Source organism: Ostreococcus lucimarinus, chromosome 6 (genome assembly GCF_000092065.1).
Source record: "Ostreococcus lucimarinus CCE9901 chromosome 6, complete sequence".
Classification (NCBI taxonomy): domain Eukaryota; kingdom Viridiplantae; phylum Chlorophyta; class Mamiellophyceae; order Mamiellales; family Bathycoccaceae; genus Ostreococcus; species Ostreococcus sp. 'lucimarinus'.
The window spans coordinates 220,130-237,831 of NC_009360.1; the positions used below are offsets into that span (position 1 = coordinate 220,130).

General features: G+C 54.6%; 9 protein-coding genes across 9 annotated transcripts; 5 read left to right on the forward strand and 4 right to left on the reverse strand.

Annotated features, from left to right (window-relative positions):
* Positions 1 to 603: 603 nt before the first annotated feature.
* Positions 604 to 1,269, reverse strand: OSTLU_4622 (predicted protein; the record flags this gene model as incomplete). Its single annotated transcript, XM_001418376.1, has 1 exon — positions 604 to 1,269. A coding segment is annotated over one exon (666 nt), but the record flags the coding sequence as incomplete, so codon positions are not given.
* A 3,219-nt stretch (positions 1,270 to 4,488) lies between these two features.
* OSTLU_32072 (predicted protein) lies at positions 4,489 to 5,657 on the forward strand (the record flags this gene model as incomplete). Its single annotated transcript, XM_001418148.1, has 1 exon — positions 4,489 to 5,657. The coding sequence occupies exon 1, from the start codon at positions 4,512 to 4,514 to the stop codon at positions 5,655 to 5,657; it is 1,146 nt and encodes a 381-aa protein (XP_001418185.1). The 5' UTR covers positions 4,489 to 4,511.
* Positions 5,658 to 6,156: 499 nt separating this feature from the next.
* Positions 6,157 to 8,454, forward strand: OSTLU_32074 (predicted protein; the record flags this gene model as incomplete). The annotated part of the gene is made up of 3 exons (XM_001418149.1): positions 6,157 to 6,462; positions 6,530 to 6,598; positions 6,685 to 8,454. 3 exons carry the CDS (start codon positions 6,157 to 6,159, stop codon positions 8,452 to 8,454), a joined length of 2,145 nt encoding a protein of 714 aa, XP_001418186.1.
* Positions 8,455 to 8,487: 33 nt separating this feature from the next.
* Positions 8,488 to 11,082, reverse strand: OSTLU_41354 (P-ATPase family transporter: proton; the record flags this gene model as incomplete). The annotated part of the gene is made up of 1 exon (XM_001418377.1): positions 8,488 to 11,082. The coding sequence occupies one exon, from the start codon at positions 11,080 to 11,082 to the stop codon at positions 8,488 to 8,490; it is 2,595 nt and encodes an 864-aa protein (XP_001418414.1).
* Positions 11,083 to 11,441: 359 nt separating this feature from the next.
* OSTLU_94472 (predicted protein) lies at positions 11,442 to 12,530 on the forward strand (the record flags this gene model as incomplete). Its single annotated transcript, XM_001418150.1, has 1 exon — positions 11,442 to 12,530. The coding sequence occupies one exon, from the start codon at positions 11,442 to 11,444 to the stop codon at positions 12,528 to 12,530; it is 1,089 nt and encodes a 362-aa protein (XP_001418187.1).
* Positions 12,531 to 13,058: 528 nt separating this feature from the next.
* On the forward strand, positions 13,059 to 13,973 carry OSTLU_40894 (Oxa1 family transporter: 60 KD inner membrane protein OxaA-like protein; the record flags this gene model as incomplete). Its single annotated transcript, XM_001418151.1, has 1 exon — positions 13,059 to 13,973. One exon carries the CDS (start codon positions 13,059 to 13,061, stop codon positions 13,971 to 13,973), a length of 915 nt encoding a protein of 304 aa, XP_001418188.1.
* Positions 13,974 to 14,702: 729 nt separating this feature from the next.
* On the forward strand, positions 14,703 to 15,623 carry OSTLU_41114 (predicted protein; the record flags this gene model as incomplete). Its single annotated transcript, XM_001418152.1, has 1 exon — positions 14,703 to 15,623. A coding segment is annotated over one exon (921 nt), but the record flags the coding sequence as incomplete, so codon positions are not given.
* A 58-nt stretch (positions 15,624 to 15,681) lies between these two features.
* Positions 15,682 to 16,251, reverse strand: OSTLU_32079 (predicted protein; the record flags this gene model as incomplete). The annotated part of the gene is made up of 2 exons (XM_001418378.1): positions 15,682 to 16,053; positions 16,141 to 16,251. The coding sequence occupies 2 exons, from the start codon at positions 16,249 to 16,251 to the stop codon at positions 15,682 to 15,684; spliced, it is 483 nt and encodes a 160-aa protein (XP_001418415.1).
* Positions 16,252 to 16,393: 142 nt separating this feature from the next.
* On the reverse strand, positions 16,394 to 17,689 carry GSH1 (glutathione synthase; the record flags this gene model as incomplete). Its single annotated transcript, XM_001418379.1, has 1 exon — positions 16,394 to 17,689. The coding sequence occupies one exon, from the start codon at positions 17,687 to 17,689 to the stop codon at positions 16,394 to 16,396; it is 1,296 nt and encodes a 431-aa protein (XP_001418416.1).
* Positions 17,690 to 17,702: the final 13 nt, after the last annotated feature.

Genomic DNA, 17,702 nt, shown 5'->3' on the forward strand with positions numbered 1-17,702 from the left:
TTTTTACACACATTCAATCTATATGTTTTGTTTCTAATTTTTCTCTTCGTCTCCTTCCCCAAAGTCGTCTTCAAGCTTCTTCCTTGGGCTCGTTTTCTCTGTCTCGCCTCTCTGCGCCAAGAACCGCGCGCGCGGCGACACCGCGGTGGGATCGCTCGGTGAAGGTTCTCTCTTCCCAGTAGGCGATCGAATCGGTGAAGCTTTCTTCGTTTTACTGATGAGCTCGGCGTGCATGGCATCGACGGTATCGAATACGCGCACTGGCTTAGGCTTTGGACTGAGCTTTTTCTTCAGCACCTTTTGCTCCTCGCGCGCCTTTTCAAGACGAAGTTTCAAAGCATCTGCGGCTTCTTCTGCCTTGATCGAATCGCGCACGTTATCGAAAATGGTCAAGAAATCGCTCACAACTCGAAGGATGTGAGTGGGATTATCTGGCTTGTACGGCTCGCCGTAAAATTCAGTCACCCGCTTCGCCGACTCGACTGCGCCGAGCGACAGTTCAGAAGCTTCCTTGAGTTTCTCATCCATGGTCTCCGCGAACGGTGCCATCTTCGCATGAAACGCTTTATGAACCTCTTCGCCGAGAACACCCGCGGCATGTAGTATTTCATCCTTGACTTTTGTCAAACCGTCTTGTAACTTACCCAAATTCGCGGATGTCGTTTCGATTGAAAGCGCCGCCGCCTTCTTGACGACGGCGAGATCGGTGGAAAGATTACCGATTCCAGGCTCTGTCTTTACCAGTTCTTTGTAAACAAAGTGCAACAAAGATGTCTTTCTATCCACAGCTTTGAAATCTTTCAGCCGAAGGAGCATGTCGAGTCTAAAACCAGACGCAGATCCACGGTACGAGCCAGTGTTCAAATGATTGCCGACAACTAAAACACCCCTCAAGACTTTTACGAAAAGAGTGCTTTCTCGCAAGCAATCCGACGCTTCGGAAAGTAATCTGTACTCACTAGTCACCTTCAACAACGCGTCTGACGCGAGCGATTTGTACAGCAGAGAGTTTACCCGACCTTCGAGTCGTGGGATTTGCATGACGTGCATGAAATATTGCTCGACCGTCGCCAACTCTTCCTTTGCGCCCTTGTAATCCATTATGAGTGTGATCTCTTTTGACGTCGGCACGGTCGAAGATATGACTTCAAGTTGCTCAGACTGCAAAACTTCGTCATCCATGGCGAGTAAAGCATCCTTAATCCGATCGAAAGGCATTCTCAAACCAGCGAGCTGAATGCTGATGTTGAGTGAGCGCTTTTGATCAATCAAAGTGACGCTCTTCTGCTTCTTCGCCGCCGCCTTGGCCTTAGCTTTCGCTTCTTCGATAGCAAATAACTGATCGAGGCTTTCAAGATTCAATGACAATTCGTCCTTGTTGGCATTCTCCCACACAGTGCCTCCGATGGCGCCTCCTTGAAGTTTCTCCCAGTGTAACATTTTCACCTTCTTGCGAGCCTTTTGAGCCCACGCGTGCGCGTTTGCGATGGCAGCAATGCCCATCTTTGGCGGTACTGGTGGTGCTGCAGGAACACTGGATTTGAAACCTGGAGGAGGTGGAGGAGGCGGAGGCGCGGGTGCGCTTACACTCGAAGATTTGAACCCAGGAGGAGCCGGTGGCGGCGGAGGCGCAGGAGGCGCGACGCCTGTCGCACGTTTGAAACCAGGAGGCGCTGGCGGAGGTGGAGGTGCCGGTGGAACTGTCGCTTTTGAAACTGACGATTTGAAGCCAGGTGGAGGTGGTGGGGGTGGCGGAGGCGGTGCGACTTTCCCAGAAGCCTTCGGTGGAGGAGGAGGAGGAGGAGGAGGAGGAGGAGGAGGAGGAGGAGGAGCCACCAACGGCGATGTCTTTGATGAAGGAGCAGGAGGAGCAGGAGGAGCAGGAGGAGCGTCTAGCGCTTTAAGAACAACTGCTTTGGCTCCTCTTCCTAAGTGATCAAGATCCAACTTTGCCTTTGTCTCTGACAGCTTTGATGGCGGTGGCGGCGGCGGCGGCGGCGGCGCGTCAGAAGCTTGCTCTTGAAGAGACTCCATTTGCGCGGCAAAACCGCTGACCGGACTAACATCGCCAAGCAATGCTTTTGCAAGCTTACTATCAGCTTTCAAGACAGTCCCTGGATCCACTTCGTCCGCGATTTCTATGTCCTTCATCAATTTGATGAGCTCTTGCGTAAAGTTATTCCGCGACGCAACCTCTTCCAGTCCGCGAATTTGATTCAATTTCTTCGTCTTGACTAATGTGGCAAACTTCAGAAGTGTCTCTATTTCTTCATTAACCGACACGGAACCCTCTGTGCTCTCATCACGCGCATCGGACTTTCCGGTGACTTGCACCAAATTATTCAGCGCTTCGCGCAGCGCACCGTCATTATACAACGCAAGCAGATACGCCTCCTGCTCAGGCGTCAAGTCTACTCTCGGTACCGCCACTGGTGTTGCTATTGGTAAATTGACGGTAACTAGCGGAGAATCGCCGCCAGAAAAACCGTCACCGCCAGAAAAACCGTCACCGCCAGAAAAACCGTCACCGTGCGCGACTTGCACCACCTCTTGAGGCGTGAACGCCGCATGTTCTTGCTCCGATTCCTCATCAAAATAAGCATCATCGTCGTTCTCGCTCAAGTAGTCATCTTGTCCGTACTCATCGTCGACGTAGTCGTCATCATCGCGATATTTGTCTCCGAGGAGCGCCTGATGACTTAATTGAGCCGAGGTGCTTTCGGCGAGCCTCGTCCGAATTTTTTGCAGCGTTGAAGAAGATGCTGGCGAGCGAGCCTTACCCCCAGCTTTAAGAGTGGAGTGTATGAGAGGAATGACATCGTGAATTTGATCGTTCGCCACATGCACTGCAGAAGCGAGTACGGTAGGTACATCCGCTCGCGACGCTGTGCGCCTGTGAACGCGCCCACGTATCGCGCCACGCTCACCCCTGCTCGCCGCTGGTTTCCTTCTAATAATCACTGGCACTTCATCCTGATCCGATTCATCCACTGGCACGTCATCCTGGCCCACGTAAGCTTCACTCTCATCGAGTTCGGACGCAGATTCGTCACTCGGCTGCTCATCGCTCTCGAAGTCTTCCAAGTCCTCGCCCGACTCCGAAATCGCCGCGCCCGCATTGTCTGAGAGATTCTTGACAGCTCGTCTCGTTCCAATCCTTCCACCCTTAGCTCGCTTGCGTAACTTTTTCCTGTGTGAAGGTTCCATTTCGGCTTTTTCTCGTTCGACTGGATCCCACTGAAACATCGGTGGAAAAACAGACGGCTGCCAAAAATCGGTGCTGTGCTCCTGGAGCCAGGGCGGAAGTTTTGTTTCGCTGAGTAAAATCCGCGACTTTGGTTTGCGCTCGATCTTAGACGCCGCAACACTGCGCAAAATATCAGTTGGATTGAAGCGAGACGCTGAGGACGTCGTCTCCCTGACATGATCGAATGTCGATTGTCCTCGCGTTGAACTTGAAAATGAAATCGTTTCGTCCGCGTCCTCGTCTTCACCCGGCATCTGAACCTTAAGTCGCGCCTTCGGATCGACGAACACTGTTTGCTTCTCGTATAGGATCAAGTAACGAAATTCTCGCAGCAGAGTTCCAACCAGGCGAACCGCGTACTCGTTGTGTTCCCTCGACGTGTTGTTTCGCGCCGTCCGAAACACTCTCGGCGCAAACATCTCAGACAACGTACATAACGGTTCATCTTCCTCTATGCTCGCCGTGCATCCACGAGTGACGACGAATCCAAACAGCGTCCGGTGTAAGAGCTCCGTTAACTCCGTCAAGACCTCCATTCGAGGCTTTGGCACCCGTTCAAGAAGAACTCTGAGAATGTACAGCCTCGACTCGTAGTGCTCCGTCTTGATCGCCTGCACGAACGCCTCGACGAGCTTCGAGGGCACTAACCCATCTGATAACGCGTCTAAATGTTTGAGCATGATTCGCAACACCAGCGCTGGCTTCGGTCGCCGTCCTCGCGTGTTCCCTACCGCGAGATACGTCTCCCCCTCGCTCACCGCCTTGTCGCTCAACGCGTCCGCCTCGCTCGCGCGCGTGAACAGCTCCGCCCCGAGCTCCATGCCGCGATGCTTCAACGATCCCACGCACGCTTTCACCATTCGCAATCGCTCGCCGTCTCGAACCAACGCCGATTCCCTCGCGTCTAACATCTTTTCCCGAGTCGGTTGGTTTCGGTTTCTCGCGCTCGCCATCGCCGGTGATTCCGAGTCGTCGCGTATCGTCGCGCGATCACGTCCGCGACGACGCGCGTCGTCGTCGTCGTCGTGGTTGTCGCGCCATCGTCGTCGTCGTCGCGCGTCGTCGCGATTCGGTCGCGACGTCCGCGCGCGCGTCTCCCGTCTCCACCTCGCGCGGGCGCGGGTTCGAGTTGTTCGAGTTCCCCTAGCGATTTCAGCGATTTCGCCCGCGAACCCGCGAACCCGCGCGCACCCGCGAGGCGGACGCCGCGAGGGTCGTTGGCGCCCCGCCCGACAGGGCGCCGCGCGCGCGACCGAGCGCATCGATGTTCTCGTCGTTCAGCATCACCGGTGCGGCGGCGGAGGTGTACGACGTCGAACTCGCGTACGAAGACGCGCGTCGCGGGCGACGCGACGGCGAAAAGGCGTCGACGACGACGACGACGACCGAGGTGACGTTCGACTCCAAGGAGGATCCCGAGGAGGTGATTGATAAACTCGTGAAACAGCGACGAGATCTGCCGTACGAGACGGGATACGAATGCGTCGTCATCCGAGCGCTTTGCTCGGCGTCGAAAGTCGCGATACAGCTCGGGGTGGAGAAGTATCAACCGAGACCGGTGGCGTTGAAGGTGACTTCGAATGGAAAGATGAACGCGGGACAGTCGCACTCGAGCTTGGCGTCGGTGCTCAAGCACTGTCAGCTCGGCTCGCTGCGGAAGCTGAGCGTGCAAGATGGATTGTTGTCCACGGTTTTGTCTTTACGAGATAAATGGACCTCGGTTCGAGAGTTGGACATTTCGAACAACGCGTTGGAAACGCTGCCGAAAGAGCTGTTCGCGCGTTTCCCGTACCTGGAGGTTCTTCGTTTGGACGGGAATAAACTCGCGACTTTGCCCAACTTGAACGCGTTCACGCTTCTCAAAGAGTTGCATGCGAACGGCAACGCGTTGTCAACGCTGCCAATCGACATGGTGGAAGATTTGGATTTGGAAGTTTTGTCCGTCGAGTTCAACCGCTTGAGCAAGCTGCACGTCAAGTTGAAGGATTTGTCCAAACTGCGCGTGTTGCGGTTACTTGAGAATCCCATAGAGACGCTGCCCCGGTTGAATAAGACCGCCAATCAAGAGTGCTTATCGCTCGCAAACGTGAATGTTTCGAGGAATGGAGCAACAGGCGGTGTCTCCGTACAGGTTCGCGAAACGAGCTCGTCTTACTTTTCCAGCATAGTAGGCGGCAAGACAACGTCCAAGGAAAAAGCGTACAACGCTTTCCTGAGCTTGATCTTTCGTAGCAGTGAATGTCAAAACGCATTACTCGTCGCCGCCGTCGCGGTGATCGCGTCGAAGAGCCGAGAAAACTGCGAAGCCATAGTGCTGACCGAAGGTGCGAGCGTTCGACCGCTTCTTCACTCTGGGGAAAATTTACATGTGAAACTGACCGTACGTCCGTCCGCACCACAGGAGCCGTGAATCATCTCATAAATATCGTCCATTCGTCGAATAAATCGCTGGTGTACGAGGCATCGCGCGCGTTGGCGCATATTTGCGGCGCACCGAACCTGGCGCGCGCGCTCAATGAAATGCACGTCACGGAAGCAGTCGTTAATTTAATTCAGGTGAGTATCCGAATTAATTCCGATATGAATAATTTCGTTCGAATTTCGCGTTAAAAGTTCATATACTAATTTACTGACTCTATACGTGCATAGGACTCGAGCGAACTGCGAAATAGATGTGGATTGATTATTTTGAACGGTCTCGTCGGTTCTTCACACGACGTATCCCGGGTAAGCGTGTTTCACATCGGTTGACGCAAGAATCTAACTGATCCTTTCGTAACGCAGGCATGTTATTCCGACAAATTAATCGGACGCTTGACAGAGTTCGTGGCGGTGCGTACTTGCGTAAATAATTGCATCGTGAAAGTCTGAATTAATTAAATAATTTCCCTCAGGCGATTGATGAGCATATGCGGCTATTAGCGCTGAGAACTTTGGGTACTTTCGCTTTCGACGAAACTAATAAACGTGCGATGCTCAAACTGCGCGATCTCCACTCGATTCTCGTCGTATTCGCGCTCCGCCCGGAATTAAAGGCGGCGAGCGTTGCGGTGAAGAAGGAATCGATCCGAGTATTGGCTATTTTGGGCGAGAACGAGCTCGTGCGCCAGGCCACTGGTGCGCCTCCCATCACTGGTCGTGGTATACGCATTCTTGCGCTAGATGGTGGTGGTATACGCGGTAGAGCGACGTTGAAGATGTTGAAAAGAATTGAGGTGAGGAATTATTTCATTTATTTATTTAGAGCTTGAATTCACGAATTTTTTGTTTCGTCGCGATCAGGAAGGAACTGGTCGTCCGATTCACGAATCATTCGATTTGGTGTGCGGAACGTCTACTGGTGGCATATTGGTACGAAAACGCCCGTCTAGAGCGCACGAATTAATTATTTCGCCGTGAACAATTATTTTTTACTAACCAACACATTTTGCTCGTAGGCCACGGCGACGTCCATCAAAAAGCTCTCATTGGAGCACTGCGATAAGATTTATGTAAATCTTGGCAGCAAAATCTTCAGTCAAACAACGCACAACGAAGAGACCTCTGGATCGAACTCTTGGCTCGGCAGTGTTGGTTCCATGTACACGAGTGGAAAGCAACAACTTCTCGCGACGACGCTCTATAGCAGCAAGCACAACACCTCGACCTTTGAAACCCTCGTTAGACAAGAGTGCAACCCTGAAGCAGAAGAGCCAACGTGGATAGACACCGCTGCGTCGGGCGGTCCGAAAGTTTTCTGCGTTTCTACCCAAACGAGTCAAAATCCGGCGCAGCCGTACTTGTTCAGAAATTACACGTATCCGGCTGGCAGTACGAGTGCGTATTCCCAGGCAGGTAGTTGCGAATATCTATTGTGGCAGGGTGTCTGTGCATCCGCCGCTGCACCATACTACTTGTATGTTGACGCCTTTGCGATAGAAAACGAGCGCTGGGTTGATGGAGCCATGACTTGCAACAATCCGGCGATGATGGGTGTCCAGGAAGCTCGACGACTTTGGCCAGACAAGAAAATTGACTGTGTCGTGTCCCTCGGAAGTGGTAACTTCATCCCCCACGAGAGAGATCCACCCATTTCTCTCGTCGCTTTGGCCAAAGATGTCTTGTTTGACAGCGCTTGCGACACTGAACGCGTTCATGAAAGCTTGAGTACGCTTTTGCCACTCATACCCGGGGCGCAATATTTCAGGTTCAACCCGGTTGACGAGCGTTGCAAGATAGAAGTCGATGAAACGGATGTTGGTGCACTCCAAGGCTTATTTGACGCTACTGAAGAGTACATTGTGGCAGAGAAGGAGATGTTCGACAAGGTATGCCATTTATTGAGAGACGTCGACGACACAGATGAGGTCACCGCCAAACTTCTCGACACGGAAATTAGCGGAACGCGCAGTGGTGTTCTAGTTTTGGAAGCGCCCCGTTACGAAGAGGAACTTTCTGAATGTACTTCTGCCTTGAAGAATTTTTGTGCTTTAAGATCGATATCGATACAGTGCGCAGATTACTCCGCCAATAGACCCATGAATCCGGGCGAAGCACTGAGCCATCTGAACACGGTGGCGGAGACGTCGACTGCAGCAGTGATTCATTTCAACTGCCACGCCGATTCTGACGGATTGATTCTCACTTGGCAGAAAGATGTCACTGCTATTGCTGAGCCTAGCTCGGTCGCTGAACTATTTCTCAGTAGGTCTGGTAGCCCGTATGCGTCAGTCAGCGAACACTGTGAAGCTGAGGCCCACATTGAGGTGCATGGAATATTGCATACTTTCTCAGGCAAGCACGTGCAAGTGAACGATGTCGGCGAGCGCACGTCGTCATACTTGTTTAAGCGTACTGTCCCAATGGACTACCTGGACGGATCGACGAGTCGAGAGTTATTTGGTTTATGGCGTGGGAAGATCATCGTTTCTCAAAGTTCACTTCCATCCTCACTCGTTGCGGCGTGGCTTGAAGCCGGGGCGAAATGTGTGGTCGCACCGTGCAAGGAAGGCGGCGTCGTTAACGTTGAAAGCGAACAGACAGACTTTATGGCTGCATTCTATCACGCACTTTTTGTTGTGGGCGCGGATGCTACTGCGGCGATGAGCGCAGCTGCCATCGTGCAGCCGGCGTGCTCGTATTACCGTTGTCACGTTCTTGTTCAAGGTGGAATCGTGGCACTTCGTCCTGACGAAGAGTTTGACTATGATTTGGATGCGCACGTATAGAAATACTAGACAATAGTTTTAAAAACTTATAGACTATTCTACTTCGATGTCCCCCAAACTTTCAGCGTACTTTTTCAACTCCTTCTCATTGATGACTTCGACGGACTCGACCCAACCAACGTACTGAAGAATACTGTAAGTCAACACCTTACCGGCATCTTGGATGATCGCCCAGATGATGACGTAAAGCCAACAATATCCGGACAGCTGCCAGGAAATTCCTACCATGCCGTTTCCGAAAGGCCAGTACACCGCTAAAAGAGTCGACGCTCCAGTGGCGATGATGAAGGCGCCGACCAAGATGACACTTGGAGCGCGCGACCAGAACCAGCCCTTGGTTCTCGAGTTAAATACTGAGAAGTAATCAGAAAGACTGATTTTCAAGTAAATAAGCGTCTGGATCTCTCCGTATGACATCGCTGGGAGACCAAGTTGAGACCAAGTGCTCGTTGGATCAACCGATGATAACGCTGAGCTCAGCAGAAGTACGGATGATGCCAAGGCTGTCAAGCCTATAGCGGAAGATACGATGTACAGGATATTCAAATCCCATTTTTCTGGTTGCATGGAAGCGTGCACGTTATCGTACGCCACAGAAATAATGGTTCCATCGTTCAATATCGTAATCGTAACAAGTGCGATGACCGGAATAGCAAAGTGCTGCGGCCAAGACTCATTGAACTGACTAGGATGATAGAATATACACGAGATGAAGAAAAAGAACAACAACTGCTCTGTACACGCCACCCGATAAATCACAAAGTTTTTCATTCTTTGGAAGATTTTGCGGCTCGTGACAATCGCCGTAACGATGGTGGACAGACCGGGTTCGGTGAGAACAATATCAGCCGCAGCTTGCGCCGCGCTCGTAGCACCTTGTACAGCAATTCCGACATCCGCCCGCTTTAACGCAGGCGCATCATTCACACCGTCTCCAGTCATGCCGACGAGCATCCCTTGCTGTCGCAAAGCTTCTACAATCAGATATTTGTGCTCTGGGAATACTTGTGCGAATCCGTCCGCCTTTCGACACAGTTCACCATAATCTCGTCCTAGCGTGGTCGCCTTCTCTAGTTCCTCCGCTTTCATGAGAGGAAGTTTTTCAGTGCCAAGCACGTTTGTGCCCATACCCAACGTTCTGCAAGTTTCAACCGCAATGGCGCGGTGATCACCGGTGATCATTTTCACACTGACACCAAATTCGTTGGCGCAGTCAATGGTATGCTTTGTGTCCGGGCGAGGAGGATCCAAAAAGGTCAAAATACCCAAAAATTCGAACTCGTTGCTATTGTTCTTTGTTTTCGCCACCGCGAGCGAACGAATACCGCGATGAGCTAACTCGAGAACGTGCTTCTCGACCTCTTGACCGATCGTGGACTTGTTTGCACTCAACTCTAAAACCACGTGCGGGGCACCTTTCGTCACCTTGAACACGTTACCGTTCTTCTCCTTGATCGTGCTTTCTGTGCGCTTGATGGCTGGATCAAACGGAGTGTGATCGGTCTGTTCGTAATCGTTCAATGCGCTGATGTTAACAGCGTTTAATACCAAAGTATCGAGGGCGTCCTTTGGCGGCTCCCACCATTTCGCCGCCAACGCCGCGAGTTTGAGGACTTCTTCACGCGAAACACCCGGAACAAAGATTGGTAAATCCTTCTGAAGAACCATCTTGTTCAGAGTGAGCGTTCCTGTCTTGTCTGAGCACAAGATTGTCATACCCGCCAACTCTTCAACAGAAGAAAGCCGCGCTACGATGGCCTTCTCCGCCGCAAGTTCATGACAACCTAAAGCCAACGTCGTCGTACAAACCACTCGCAAAGCGATAGGAATAGATGCAACAAGAAGGACTACGTTGAACGCTAAGACCTCCCAGAAATCAACCCCGATAGAAAGTAAATAAATGAACACCAGAGTACAGATGAAGAAACCGACAGCGACCAAGATGTATGTAATCTCTCTGAGTACTTTTTCAAAGTGCCCGAGCTCATCGACTCCTTGAACTAAGTCCGCGGTTTTCCCAAAGAACGTCTGGCTACCCGTCGCTGTGACGGTAGCTTCGATTTCTCCGCGCGTCACGGTGGAACCCATTTTTGCTTCCGCACCTGGAAACATTGCGACCGGCAACGATTCCCCCGTGAGCGCGGATTGATCCACTTGAATAGGTTTTCCATCTCTAATCGTGCAATCCGCCGGGATCGCACCCCCCGCGCCGAGGACGACGATGTCCCCGGGTACTAACTTTGTGGCGTTGATGATGTACACGCGTCCTTCGCGTTTCACCGTCGCCTCCGGTTTCAGCGACTCTCTCAACGCCGCGATGGCGTCACCGGCCTTCATTTCCTCTATAAACCCCACGAGCACGTTCAACAATTGCAGCACCACCAACACGATGACGTCCACGAGACCATCCATGGACTGATGAATGTACGTCTCGATGGATTCGATGAGGATGGCTGCCCAGATCATCATCGGCATCGGTTGTACGAACTCCAACGCGAGTTTCAACCACATGCTATCCTCCTTCACCTTGAGCTGATTAGGTCCGAATAACTCCAACCTACGCGCCGCCTCGTCCTCGTTCAAACCGCTCTCGCCGGTGTTGAGCAAACTCTCGCGCTCGACGCCCATGTAGAAGCGCGCGTCGTCCGTCGTCTCCGTCCCATACGCCGCGCTGTCCTCCTTTCCTCGCCCGAGAAGCGGTGTCGAGCGAAGATCAGCGTCTTCATCTTCGCCTCCGCCGCGCGACATCGTCGCGTCGTCGCCGATCGACGCGCGACGCCCTCGCCTTCGGCGCCCTAGAATGGGGTGTTGGCGCTCGCGTCGGGCGTCGTCGATGTTAGCTTTATTCAACTTTATTAGTCATCGCAACGCGTCGAATACGCGTTTATCGATTTATCGCGCGCGGCGACGGTGCGTCTTTCAACACTAAAGGCGAGCGAGCGGCGCGCGGCGAGCCGCAGACGCGCGCGCGCGACGTCGAGCGCGGCATGAGCGCGGACGTCGAGCGCATCGGATTGGTGCGCGGCGAACGGGTGCGGCGAACGGACGCGGAAAACCACGGATGGCGCGCGACCAAGCTCGCGTTGGGCGCGATCGCCGTCCTCGCGGCGGTGTGCGTCGGCGTTGGAGGACGCCGTGGACGCGCGATCGGGGCCGCGTTCGGGGGACTGGCGCGCTTGGGAGTGGGGGCGGATAGCGCGGATAGCGCGGAAAGCTGGACGCACGAGGACTGGCGCGTGGTGAGCTTCGTGGACGCAGAGTACGAGGACATTGGCAAGCGCTGGTATCACCGGTTGTCAAACTTGGGGTACAAAACGCATTATCTCGTGGCTTTGGACGATGAGGTGTACGACAAACTAGAAAAGGCAAAGCTCAGGGTGTTGCGCGCGCCCGGCTTTACGTTAGAAAAGGGAGGGGATCTGTCTGACTTTTGGCGGTTCCGGTTGACGTACTTGGCGGATGAAATCAAACGCGGGCACAACGTGCTGTTGTCGGATGTGGATGTCATATTCGCGCATCACTACGATCCTGTCGTGATTTTCAACAAAGCTGGAGACGAGGAAGTAGATATTTATCACTCACTTGGCGCTGGTTGGCCGCATTCGGCAAAGAAGCAGTGGGGATTCTCCATCTGCATGGGCTTTTCAGCCTTCAGAGCGACTCGCGCAACTGAGCAAATTCTGGAAGCCGCGGTGAAGGTCTGCGACCACGAAGCACACTGTGACGACCAGGTGGTGATGAATGAACTGTACATGAAATATCTCCAAATGTCTTGGACGACGAATTTAGCGCACGGCGAGCGTAAGGGCATATCTCGCAATACGATGATTCCGCTCGTCGTTAAGACGTTGTCGAATCTCGTCCCTAGAATTGATCTTAAGGATATGACTCCTATCAAGCCGTCGTCCAAGAATGTGCAGTGCTTCGGGCACACCCATCATGTCGATGGTGGTCACTGGGCCGTGGCGCCGATCATCGAAAAAGACGGTAGAGCCAAGGTTGACGTGTGGGACCAGTTGCACGACGAATGTTTCCCGGCAACGATTAGCGCTCTAGGCGCGCAGTGGACGCATTGATGATGCGTATAGTAATTGAATCGTCATTGGCTGTAATCAAGTAAGTAGACATCGCATACTTTGAAACAATGCGCGCGCGAACGCCGTGGTCGATTTCGTACGTCGCGTGAAAGACAGCTCAGGGCAGAAGACGTCACTCGACGACGGATCTCGCGCGCGTAAATTGACAGTCGCATGCTTTCCACCGTTCGAAGTCGCGGTACGCGCGCGATCCCGGGCACTCATTCGCTCTGGAACGTCCTCGTGCGCGACGACGGTGTGGAAGATGGCAGCGCGAGCGGGGGTATGATGGGGAAGTCGTTCGGTGATAAAAGGCGCGCATACAGCGCGCAAACGCGCGTTGCGAGCGCGTACGCCGGTGGTTTCGATGTATACGGTAAGCTGGGTTTCGTTCGCTCACCGTCATTGCTACCGTTCGCGGCGAGTGCGCACGGAGTGGGAAGGCGCCGCGCACCCGGGGCGATGACCTCTCAGACGAGAAATTTGTTTGGGTTCGGAAGGAAGAAAGGTGGTGAAGCAGTGGCGGAAATGACGACTGCAGGTGGCGCCGCGGAAACGTTGACGAGCGCGAGCGATCTCGCACCGGTCGTCGGATCGCTGGCGAGCGAAGTAGTACCGGTGGCGTCGCAGAGTTGGCCCACGACGGCGGCGCTCATGTACGCGATGGAGTATTTCCACGTCGCGCACGGGCTTGAGTGGTGGTTGGCCATCGTTGGGGCGACGGTATTTATGAGGACTATCACGTTTCCGTTGATCGTGATGCAAATGAGGAACACGGCGAAGATGCAGTTGTGTAAGCCAGAACTTGAGGCACTGCAAGCGAAGATGAAGTCGAACCCTCAACAAGACCCGGAATTGGCGAATGCGTATTACAAAGAGATGCAGAAGGTGTGGAAAAAGTACGACGTAAATCCAGTGAAGAGTTTCGCGCCGATACTCATCAACGCGCCGGTGTTTATCTCTTTTTTCTTTGCCATTTCTAAAATGGCTCAAGGTGTTCCATCTTTTGAAAGCGGCGGACCTTCGATGTATCCCGATCTTTCCATGGCTGATCCAACGTACTCGTTACCTATTCTGTCTTCGCTGACTTTCTTAGCTTCAGTCGAGCTCGGGGCGGTGGAGGGTATGCAAACCAGTCAGAGCGCTCAGATGAAATGGTTTCTTCGCGCGTTAGCCGTGGCCATGGTTCCGCTCACCGCGAGTTTCCCCCAAGGCGTCTTCGTGTACTGGATCACGTCCAACATATTCTCCGGATTTCAAACTTCCATCACGCGCACGAAGGCTTTCAAATCTACGATGGGCATCCCCGACGTCTCCGCCGTCGCCGAGGCGCCCGCCGAAGCCGCGCTCGGTCGCGTCCAACTCGACCGTTTCCAAAAGAAGTACGGCGCCACGCCCACGTTGCACAAGCGTCCACCGACGCAAAAGCAGCGCAAGAAATAGACGTTCGACTTTCCTAGTCTAGCTTTACATGTCATAGAAACGTCATCTATAGCGACTCGCGTCCCGCGCGCGCGCGCGCGCATCCACATCGCTCCGATTTGTCACTGTTTGCGCATACGAATCGTAAACCCCAGACATTCCGATTTTTCCCTCGCCGCTCGCGTCGCCCCGTCCCGCGCGGGTCGGTCGCGCGACGCGAGTGCTCGACCCGCGCGCGCGATGTTGGCCGCGCGCGCGTCGTCACCGCTCGCGGTGACGCGCGCGAGCGATGCGCGCGTCGTCGTGCGCGCGCGATCGACGGCGACGGCGACGAGCGCGTCGGCGTTCGCGTCGACGCGTTCGCGCGCGCGCATCAACGGATACGGTGGAATCGTCGCGCGAACGCGCGCCGTGACGAAGACGCGCGCGAGCGATGAAGCGCGCGCGAGGGCGTGGGGACGAACGCGCGAAGTCGGCGTCGCGGGCGAGCGCGCGAGCGGCGCGGACGCGGACGCGGGCGCGCGGAATCGGGCGGCGCGACGAGCGACGGCGCGAGACGCGCGCGCGGGGGGCGCGGCGGGAGGAAATCTCGGCAACATCGTCACGGGGGACGAACGCGCGTGGTGGCGAGACGTTCGAGCGAATGCGTCGGCGAACGCGAGCGGGAGCGAGGATTCTGGGAGCGAAGACGAGGGCGCGGACGCGCCGCAGAAGAATACGTTGGTGAGTTTGTTGTCGGGCTTTGTGAGTCGCTTGGTGAAGCCTTTGCAAGATTTCGGCTTTGGGCGCACGCGCTTGTGGGAAGGAGGCGTTGGGTTATTTATGATAACTGGTGTCGCGCTTTCCTTCGTGATTTGGGGATGGATCCAAGGCTTGCTGAGCTTTGCGCGCAAAAACTCGTATCAGGCATTTATCGAGTTTCCGGTGGCGTGCGGGATCCAAGTCGGCACGAATGTTCGAATTCGTGGCGTCAAGGCTGGTTCCGTGCTGAGCGTGCAACCGAGCTTGGAGAAGGTCGAAGTGCTTGTGGAGATGGACGACAAGAACGTTCCCATACCTCGCAACTCTCTCATAGAGGCAAACCAAAGCGGTTTGATCGCAGAAACAATCATTGACATCACTCCCGCCATCCCGATTCCAGTGGCTCAGTGGGGGCCTTTGGATTCTGGATGTGAAGGTGAGGGCGTGATCGTGTGTGATCGGGGTAAGATTAAGGGTCTGCCGGGGGTGAGCATGGACGAACTCGTCGGTATTTGTACGAAGCTCGCGAGAGAGATGGAAAGGCAAGACGGCATGAACAAGATGTTCGATACGACCGACACGGCTAGACGACTGATGACGACTTTGCAACCGCTTCTTCGTGAGGCGGCGCAAATCGCCCAAGAGCTCCGACCGATGATGCAAGGAGTGAACGAACAAGGCACTTTGGACACGCTCGAATCGCTCGCCGGTCAGACATCAGCCACCGTGGAAGACATCAGAAAGCTCAAGGATGCAATTTTGACCGAGGAGAATCAAGAACTTCTTCGACAATCCATTTCGACGCTCACGAAGACGCTGCAACACGTCGAAAAGGTGAGCGGGGATATTAGTAGTGTGTCCGGTGATCCGAGCACTCGCGCAAACTTGCGACACTTGATTCAATCGCTGTCGCGATTGGTTGACGCATAGACTACTCTTAATTCTAACCGCTAATTAGCATGTTCTATTTGCGACGCACGCTCTGCGATCACGCCGTCGAGCTACTCCCCTCGGGGTACTTGCGCAGAACCACTCCGGTCGACTCAACCGCCGTCTGCACCGCAGACAGCGCGTTCGTAAAATCACGAACCTCGTCATCTAGCGATTCCGCATGCGCAGCTTTCAGCGCTCGAACCGTCGTGGTTTTCGTGAAATACTCTTCGCTGTCCTTGATCGTCGCGGCCCACGTTTCGGACCCACTCACTCGTCCACCGAAGATGCGTAACGCGCGCGCCGCGCCCTTCAACTGCCCATACGCGAACCCAGCCTTGCCACCGTCGAGGAAACCTTCGTTAAACCCGCTCTGAATAGTTTCTGCTTTCCCCTCTTCCAAGCCTTCGAGGTATCCGGCGTTGTGATGCTGCGCGCGACGATAAAGTCATCGGGACGGTCAGTCTTTGCTCGGCTGCGCGCGCGCGACTTTCGACGGCTCGCGGCATCAGCGCACCTTGCGTCGCTCGACGTCGGCGTCGGAAACGTGCTGCACGCAGTCGTCTTCGCGTGAGTCGTCGCCCGCATCGTCGTCGTCAGACGCCGCCCACGCGTCCACGCACGGCATGGCGCGAGGCGACGTCTGGGGACCCGCGGCGAGAGTGCGCGAGAGCGCGCAGCGCGTTTTGATTTTACGCGCGGGCGCGAATAGGACGTGAAACGACCGATTAAACGCTCGAAATGTTTTGCAAAAAATACGCTCTAATAAACTAAACGAGAAGAGGAGAGTCTAAGACGGCGTACCCCGCCGCGACGCCGCCTTCGTCGGAAGTCGCCGCCTTCGTCCGGAGCAAACTCCCACCGTGTTTATTGATCACGATCTCGTCGCCTACGCGGAGATAACTACCGTAAATACCTAACTCGGACAGTGTTTCGATTTCGAGCACCTTACCGGCGCGAACGGTGAGCGTTTGATGAGATGGAGGGAGAATGCGTTGCATGAGAATGAACGCGCCCAAGTCTCCGCCGAGTTCAAGTCGTTTGCGCAAATCGTCCGAATACAAATTATTTCCACCACCCTCACGCTGAGGCTTTAAGACGTAGCCCGCTGGATTCGCGAGTGCGAGTTTAATCGCCTCGGTGCCTTCGTCGCCGTCTAAGGAATACAAATCTGCAAAGACACGTCGCATGTCCGCGGCGCGTTCCGGCATGAACGATTCGAGCACGCCCGCTTCTGCGAGCTTTTGTTGCACCTTCTTCGATCCCGCCAAGTGCATTGCCACCGAAGGGCTCTTCAAAGCGTTCGATTGTTCGATTAACAACCGTGCTGACCATTCGCCACTGGTCGGATAGTCCGACGGGGTGTATCCGGCTCGAAAGTACACCAAGCCGATGTCGTCGCCTCGAAACGTGAGCGTTCCGTCGCGCAACGCGCCCTCGGCGTTTACTTCGGCTAAAGTCGCTCTGACGGTGTGAATTCCGTGCGTTTCGAATATATAATGCGAGATGTGCCGCTGATCGAACATATTACGCTCGTTCGGCTGAACCACCATCATGATTTTCCCTTTACTCCCCATCGCTTTCCATCCCGCCGCGAGGACGTCGCCCGCGCTCGAGAGCGCGTCGTTCTGTGGCATCGCGTCGAAATCCACCACTTCTCCAGGTTTCGCCGACCACGCCGCTAAGTGTCTATGCATCGCGCTCACCTTCGATCCGAGCGCCATGAACGACGTGCTCACCGTGTTCACCTCGACTTGCAAAGGCAACCCGCTCGGCGCGTCGAGCATGTAATCGCTTCGCAACACGCCAACCTCCGCCTTCTGTCTCCCCTCTTGCCCGCCGCTCCGTTCGTACACGTCCCACAGCGCGGCCGTGAATGCATCGTTCTTAATCGCCCCCCGCAGCGTTTCCCTCAGGAATCCATCGTCCCTCGACACTCCGTCGTACAGCTCCGCGAACGCCGGCGACGTCGCCTCGGCGAGCTCGTACGCGCTCCTCGGAAACGTCGTCGGCGCGCACGACACCGGCGCGTGCGTGAACGTCCCCGCTTCGTCTCCTCCGATCATCAATCCGTGTTCG